Here is an 8946-nt window from a genome sequence, read left to right as displayed (position 1 = left end):
TTTTACTACCATTCCACAAAATGTTTACAAACAAGCCAGGCACAGTAGCATTCAGCCTCAGTCCCAGTCATGAGGATGGCTGATGTGGAGGGATCACTTGCACCCAGGAGTCTGAATACAGCCTGGGCAACATATAGAGAGACCTCCATCTCTAGAAAAAGCATTTTTTTAATTAAAAAAGTTTTAATGACTTAAAATGTTTAAAACAAAATGCTAAGAAAATAAGATACTAAGTGCTATGTTCTTTATGAACTCAACTGTGTAAAAAATGCATTGCTATAGAAGCAAATATAACACAATTGTGGTGTTAGAATTATAATTTATTGCTTTTTACCAGTTAGTACACTAATCTATGTTTTCCAGATGTTCTCATATCAGTTAAGTAGCCCTTTCGTTATTTAAAAAGTTAAGAGAGAGAAGTGTTCATAAATCTTTAATTGGTAGAATTATAGACAGCTAAAAACAGTGCTCATTATCAGGCATGTGGAATTGACCTTGTGGCCAAGAGAGCATTCCTTTTTTTTAACTGTTTACAGAGTTTAATTAAACTTGTTTTAAACCTAAAATGGTAAGTTTTATGATTATAAAAATACTGTTTATCACTGTTACTATTATAGCACTTTATAGATTCAAAAAAACTTATTGATACTTTCTTTTTCGATTAAAGATAGATGTTTATACACACACACACACACACACATATATAAAATACAGAAAATAGCAGGCATATAATTTAGAGAAACAGGGAAAAAATTTATGAAGTGACAAAGTCCATCCCATGACAAACTCATTCCCAGATATAGCAATAGTCTTATTCACCTTCCCAGAAATTTTCCTTGCACATAATCCCATATATATTGTATTTCACATTAGTCATTCTGTTATATACTTTATTTCATTTATACCTGAGAAACATTTATATATCGGTATGTATTAATCCATTGCATCCTTTGTACATACCTATTAGTATTCTGTTCTATGGTTGTAACACATTATTAGTCAGCTCCCTACTGATATTAGACACTGAAGTTATTCTCAGTTTTTCTCTATGATGAACAAGGCTTCAGTGAATATTACTGTACAAATATCCTTATGTACATGAACAAGTGGATCCCTAAGATATAAATTCTTAGGATTTTGGGGTCAGAGATTATGTGTACATTTTAAAAATCTGTGGTGCTACCAAATTGTCTTCCAAAGAATCTGTACCAATTTACACTCCAAGGGAACATTTCTGATCAACATAGATTCTTTAAAGCAGACTCCAGTGCTTTCAAGGGCCAGGAAGATAACATAAATTAGAGAAGCACACTGGGCTAAGAAAATGGCAAACTGGTTGGGCGTGGTGGTGTAATCTCAGCACTTTGGGAGGCTGAGGTGGGGGGAATCACTTGCGATCCCTAGGGGTTCAAAACCAGCCTGACCAACAAGATGAAACCCCATCTCTCCTAAAAACACAAAATTTAGTCGGGGTGGTGGCATACTCCTATAATCCCAGCTACTCAGGAGGCTGAGGAGCAAGAATCACTGAATCCAGGAGGTGGAGGTTGCAGTGAGCCAATATGCCACTACACTCCAGCCTGGGTGACAGAGTGAGACTCTGTCTCAGAAAAAAAACAAGAAAGGAAATGGCAAACTGGAGAGCACATTCAGTTATTCAAAGTAGGAGCGTTTACTCAATTCCAGAATACTAACAATGCTTTGCAGGAATATGCACCCATGTGCCCAATATTCTCACATTGCTCCAAAGAACCCAAAACTACTGACTTCTGTATGAAATCTTCAGGTTTTGTAAAATGTTGATAACTCATTCAAAATTTTAGAATTAGTAGGAGAAACAAAACCTGAGTAGGAATCATCTCCTGGGCCTCCAACTTGTGACCTATCTTTTAAAGCCCGCATTTCCCCCATATCCAAAAGACTGCCTCAATAGCAGAGGCTGCGTTCAGCAGATTATTTGCAAGCTGGGATTTCCTTCTATTACATTTTGCTTTTGAGTTAACTAGAAAATGAATTTTATTAACTATATGGTCACTATCCCTTCAAACTATTGAGATAACTTCATCTACTCTGTCCAGATATTTTCATTAATCAGTTTCCTGCAATACATTCCCTTGCTTTATATTTTTATTCCTTTCGAGTATTTTATTTGTCTTCTTCTTTATAGGAAACTACATGTTAAGAAATGAGTCATTTTCCTATCAACATAATCTTTTACCCAAAGGAAAAAAAATCTAATCATTTTTTAATACTTCTTTGCATTCAACATATCCATCTACATATAGAAGAAATTGTGGGAATGGAGTAAATTAAAAAGATGCTGCCTCTAAATAGTATTTTTAATCTTTGTAAAATCTCTTTATATTAACTGTACTCTTATTTTTAAAATGTGAAAATATAAATCCTGAAATAACTAGATCTGTATTTAAAAATATTCTAATTCGTGGTTAAAATATCAGATTTAATTTTTTTTTCTTTTTGAGACAAAGTCTCACAGGTTGGAGTGCAGTTGCACAATGATGGCTCATTACAGCCTCGACCTCCTGGGCTCAAGCGATCTCACAACTAGCCTTCCCACCAGAGGCACATGCCGCCATGCCCAGCTTATTTTTACGTTTTGTAGACATGGGATCTTCCTAGGTTGTCTAGGCTGGTCTTGAACTTCTGGGCTTAAGCAATTCTCCCAACTCAGCCTCTCGAAATGCTGAGATTGAACAGACAGAAGCCATCACACTCAGCTATTTAATATTTTATTATCTATCTCTTTTATGCAACTACTTGTAAAATAACTAATATGAAAAAGCCAATGTATTGTATGGTTAGAAACAGATACCTGTAAACTTTAGTATTATTAGCAATGTAATATTAAAGGTGGTTATCTATTTGAAAACTAACATGGCAGTGACTTACAATTAAATTTACAATTAAATTTTTAAAAATCAAAACTTTATACATTATTGGCTTCAGTTACTATAAATAAAGCATCTGAGTCGTAATTTTAGAGCTAATGGTAATTTTTAAATAATTCCTAAATTTCACATAATCTGATATATTTTGTTAACATTTAGAAAACACAAGAGGAACAAGATAACCAAAACCAATGTATTAATGAAGCTTTATAATTTAGCAAAACTTTCAACTTAAATGTCTTTCAAACATTACTGACAAACATAATGACTACTTATGAGAAAGTCTGTGTATGTCATTCTACAAACAATAATGTCATTGAATATTCTATTTTTAGTTTACAAGGGAAGATCCTGAACATTACAAATCCTTCTGATGGCATTTCTTCATGTGTGCATGTTCCTACTTCCTGTTCAAACATATGCTGTAACTATTCAAGTAAGTCTTTTCAAAAGAAAACTGATTAAACCATCCAAAAATTAAAAAACCCAACACTCAGTATTAGGCACACATCACTTGAACTTGATTGACATTTTAATGACAAAAGCAAATTTAAGAAGTAAAAAAAATTAACATATTTAAATTGTAATCTGCACATCAGATTACTTCTTCAGATGTGTCAGAGCTCACAGATAAAAGTAATGAAAATAAATGTGGTAAAATACATTTTAATTTTACTTTCATTATAAATTAAAATGAGGCATAAGGAAAACATTGAGACCACAATATATACATATGGAAAACTGGCCACTGAAAGATGCAAATAATTCATACAATATACTGTAAGCTTTAATATATAAACTAGATGTCATTTCATCAGCTGTTAGTACCATCAGTCTAAATTTTACAATATATATTAAAATATTAAAATGCTAAAAAAATCATTGTAATAATAGAATACACTGTGGGAAAATACATATTTGTGGCTTTATACACAATCTAAATTAATCCATTCTATACAACAGCTTTCTAAAATATAAATGGCACTTTACATGCAAAAGAACATACGAGTTGGATGAATTCATCTATCAGAAAATTAGGAGAAAACACCCTTTTAACCAGACAGTTACAGAGCAGAAGTAGAATGTAGAATAAGATTTTGTCTTAATACAATCTTGGATAAAATTAATTATGAAAAAGAACAGTCTCTACTACTTTCAATTAGCATTTTAAAAAATAAAGTCTACTGTGATTGCGTATTTTCTAATTGTATCACAAACAGAGAAAACATAAAAGGGAAAAGAGAGAGAGAGAAACAGAAAACCTGATGATCCTTTATAAATCTGAAGCATCAGCCCTGCCTATGGGTTGCATTTAGGCTGCTTTTCTGTTGACATTTTCCCAAATTACTTCTGCCATTCTGAATTGTGCATCAGCAGTCAGATGAGTTTTCCAGATTTCATTAAGCCATTGTATAACCATAGCTACCACAATGTAGTGCCACAAGAAGTCTGTCCTTGAGGATTTCTTTACTTGGGTATTCAGGTAACTTGAGCATGTTGATGCTTTAAAAGAAAAATACACCATTAAACAGGAAATCTATAAAATTTCTCATTGTTTTGTCTAGCAGTGAAAACACTACTCATAATTAACATAAAACCATCCTCTCAAATTTGCATTCAAATTGAAAAACCCTACAGTAGTATTTAAAAAGAAGAAAAAATCTGCTGCATTGCAGTTTCTTTCAGCATGCAAATGCAGTGGAAAAGTCAGTTCCTTTCAGCTTAAAATAAATAAGCAATAGGGCAATTTCATGTGAAATGCTGGTGTATAACTGAGTGCTACTTATGAGAGTGTAACTTTAGTGATACTTGAACTACAGTCAATTAAATTGTATAGGATGTTAGGGTTTCCACAACCATTTTCCCTACCAAAAACAGGGGCCCAAAAAGCTACATAATTATTTATCGGTGATGCCAAAATCCTGGAGAGAGATCACAGCTGAGGTTTTCCTCTCAATACAGCAATAGTTAGACCTTTGATTATTCAAAATTAATCAAAACATTTGTAATGCATTTAAATAAACAAATTTAACATACCATGTGCTTGAAGTTGGTAAAAGATTTGGAGTATATGGTACAGCAGCGATTGTAAAGTTCTGTAATCCACTTCCACCCATGATATTAGCAAACCCTCCGTGTGGGACCCTGGAACTAAGAGTTTATATCTTAATACATTGTAATCATGAAAGAAAGATATCTGGGACAGATAAATTTCAAGTTTTAAGTTAGGGTAGGAATATATCCAACTCTAGGACAATGATAGCATGACATTTTTCAGTCTACAAAACTCCAACTCATTACTTTAAGTTCCTTTGTGATCAGTCAGTAGGCTTTCATGGAAACACCCTTTTGCATTTCCATAAGCTATACTATGCTTGCAGCTGGACACAGCACATACATCAATACTGCACTTAGCATGCTACATTCACAACTGTTTCCTTTCATGTATCTCTCTATTGAAATGGGGCTGATTTGAGGGCCCAAACATGTCATATTTACATCTATATCCCTGGGGCTAGCAAAATACCTGTAGTAGATATTCATTAAGTGTTTGCTGAATAGATTAATATTTGATTGATTAATTTGAGTAATAAATGCTCTGATATGTAATCCAAATGATTTCCTTGTTTGTGAAAAATATCTAGGCCCTAAGGGTTTTTTGTTTTATTTTGTTTTTCATAGTGAAAAAACTGAAAATTCTTTATGTTCCTCTTTGACATCCAGAATATCAAATATATTTTTCAAACATCAACTAACATAATGAGGCCACAGGAAGGCTAACATATAATGCCTAACACATCAGTAGAAAATTAATCTTGGGTATATGGCTGTAGAGGACGTAATGACAACTTCTCAAGTTCTATATACATCAAAAACAAAATTAATATTTCTTCTAAAGTTAGCTTGTGTATGTATCATGATTAAACTGATACTAAAAAATTCTACTGCTTTTTAAATGAGGTGCTGTAGTGCTTTTTGGACAAATTAGAATAATGACAAAAGAACATTTAGTGTATAGACTACTAAAAACATACTTGCAAATATCTGAAGACTTAAAGTATTTTCTAAAAAATATATGATTTATAACATAAGGCATAGTTTAGTTCACTTAAAAAAAAAGGTGAACCTCAAATAGCCTAAACAGTCTTGAAAAAAAAGGACAAAGGTGGTAGATTTGCATATCCTGATTTCAAAACTTATTACAAAGCTGTGGTAATCAAAACAATGTGATATTGCCAAGAAAAGAGACATACCAACCAATAGAACAGAGGCGAGAAATAACCCCTCACATACATAGGAAATGGTTTTCAACTAGACTGCCAACAACATTCAAAGGGGAAAAGATAGTCTTTTCAATGAAGTGTGTTGGGAAAACTGGACATTCACAACAAAAATGAAGTTGGACCCTTACTTTGTACTAAGTTACTTAAAAACTAACTCAAAATGGATTGAAGACCTAAGTGTAAGAGATAATGCTATAAAATTCTTAGAAGAAAATATAAGGGAAAAGCTTCTTAACACCAGATTTTGCAATGATTTATTGAATATGACACCAAATTGATACCAGAATATATAAAGAATTTCCACAGCAAAAACAACAACAACAACAACAAAACAGCCTGATTAAAAATGGGCAAAGAATTGAAATAGACATTTCTTTTAAAAAACGATGCACAAATGCCCAATAAGCACATGAACAGATGCTCACATCACTATTTACTAGGGAAATGAAAATCAAAACCACTTCACACTCATTAAGATGACTATTGGCAAAATTTTTTTTTAAAAAGACAAAAGACAGAAAATCACAAGCATTGGCAAGGATGTAAAGAAATTGCTGCTGGGAATGTAAAAATGAAATTTCCACAGAGGCTTTTCAGCCTCTGTGAAAAGTATGCCAGTTCCTCAATAAAATTAACAAAATTACAATACAGAATTACCATATGATCAGGCAATTCCACTTCTGGGTATATATCCAAAGGAACTGAAAGCACGGACTCAAAGAAGTATCTGCGCATCCATGTTCACAGCAGCATTATTCACAATAGCCATATGGTAGAAGCAACCCAGGTGTCCGTAAATAGAAGACTGAATAAGCAAAGTGTGGTGTATATATACAAGGGAGTATTATTTAGCCTTAAAAAGGAAGAAAATTTTGACCTGTGCTACAAAATGGATGAACCTTGAAGAACTTATGCTAAGTGAAATAAAGCAATCACAAAAGGGCAAATATTGTATGATTCTACTTATATGAAGTTCTTAAGAGTAGTCAACTTCGTAGAGACATAAAGTAGAAAGGTGGTTGTCAGAGACAGTTGGGTGGAAAGGAGGATGGGGAGTTGGTGTTTAATGAGTACAGAGTTTCAGTTTGGAAAGATGAAAAATGCAGGAGATGGATGGTGGTGGTAGTCACACATTAATGCAAATATACTTAATGCCACAAAAGTGTACACTTAATTTTTGTTTAAACACGTTATGATATGCATTTTCATAAACATAAACCCCCCCACACACACACACATACACACACACCCACCAACAGTTGAAAAAAATGCACCAAGATTGTCTATTTGAAATCATTGATGATATGTATACATCCACAGGGGAAAAAAACATTTAACAATCCCATATAAAGCATCCCTAAATGAGTCGTCTGGTTTGGTTTGCTGATGAAATTCCTGAACTTACCTTAGTAAACCAAGCCAATATTAAAAGTATGCCTGAATTTTGCTTATAAGACACTAATGCATAAACAATTCCTACTTGCAGCAAGAGAATATATAAAGAAGACCTGGCTATATCTCTTTGCAAGTTTAAATAAAATTTAACATTAGTTCATTTATATATTTAACTTTTGCCTAAAAAAATTAACAAGGTGACCAAACATGAAAAGGGATAAAAATCAAGCTGTTCTGAATTTCCTAAGATACAGAATTTCAAATTAAATTTAACTATTTTATCAAGATGATAAAATAAATGTTGACATTGATTTTATACAAATTCTAGCACAGTATTTCAATATCAGTATGATCAATCTAATGTCCCTCACACAAGTAAATTTTGAAAGGTAAGTTAAAAATTCAAAAGATCCTCTAGTTTTAACATCTTAACTAAAATTATTCTGTAAGCTGATATTCATGACCCATTCCTGAAACCTTACTCCTCTTTTCCTGCACTATGAATAAATATGGCTGGCCCGATACTTATATAATCAGATCTTATCATGTTAAGATCATAATTTATCAGGCATAAGTATGTGTGAGAAAAATTAATAAAACAGTCTTTGGTTGAATATTATGACACTTAGATTATACAGTATAAAATTACAGTCAACAAAAATGGCATACTTCTATTGTATTTAAAAGAAATGGAGTGAGTGTGGTGGCTCATGCCTGTAATCCCAGCACTTTGGGAGGCTGAGGCTGGTGGATCACTTGAGATCAGTAAGTATATAGAGACCAGCCCGGCCAACATGGCAAAACCCTGTCTCTACTAAAAATATGAAAATTAGACAGGCATAATGGTATGCGCACCTGTAATCCCAGCTACTTGGGAGGCTGAAGCAGGAGAATCATTTGAATCTGGGAGGTGGAGGTTGCAGTGAGCCGAGATCAAGCCACTGCACTCCAGCCTGAGCAACAGAGCAACTTCATCCCAAAAGAAAATAAAAAAGAAATAAGCCAGGCACAGTGGTTCACGCCTGTAATCCTAGAACTTTGGGAGGCCGAGGCAGGTGGATCATTTGAGATCAGGAGTTTGAGACTAGCTTGGCCAACATGGTGAAACTCCACCTCTATTTAATATATACAATTAGCTGGGCATAGTGGTAGGTGCCTGTAATCCCAGCTACTCGAGAGGGTTGAGGCAGGAAAATCGCTTGAACCTGGCGGGCAGAGGTTGCAGTGAGCCGAGATTATGCCACAGCACTTCAACCTGGGTGACAGAGCAAGACTCTTTCTCAAAAAAAAAAGAAAAAGAAAAAAGAAATAATCAAGTCTGATTCCTAAGGGATAATAAAACAGTAAAACATTTAAGA

General features: G+C 33.7%; 1 protein-coding gene across 6 annotated transcripts in view; it reads right to left on the bottom strand.

The window, feature by feature from the left end:
* Positions 1 to 704: 704 nt before the first annotated feature.
* The window catches only part of HACE1 (HECT domain and ankyrin repeat containing E3 ubiquitin protein ligase 1), a 115800-nt gene continuing 107558 nt past the window's right edge, over positions 705 to 8946 (bottom strand). For all 6 annotated transcript variants that reach the window (XM_039467453.2, XM_074397664.1, XM_074397665.1 and 3 more), the window contains 2 exons: positions 4947 to 5060; positions 705 to 4412 (listed from right to left, as the gene is read on the bottom strand). In XM_039467453.2, the coding sequence (XP_039323387.1) occupies positions 4310 to 4412; positions 4947 to 5060 (217 nt within the window). In that variant the 3' untranslated portion in view covers positions 705 to 4309. The remainder of the gene's footprint in view (positions 4413 to 4946; positions 5061 to 8946) is intronic.

Source organism: Saimiri boliviensis, chromosome 4 (assembly GCF_048565385.1).
Source record: "Saimiri boliviensis isolate mSaiBol1 chromosome 4, mSaiBol1.pri, whole genome shotgun sequence".
NCBI classification, from domain to species: domain Eukaryota; kingdom Metazoa; phylum Chordata; class Mammalia; order Primates; family Cebidae; genus Saimiri; species Saimiri boliviensis.
The sequence above is the reverse complement of the archived record's forward strand: the minus strand, read 5'-3'. Positions and strand labels throughout refer to the sequence as shown.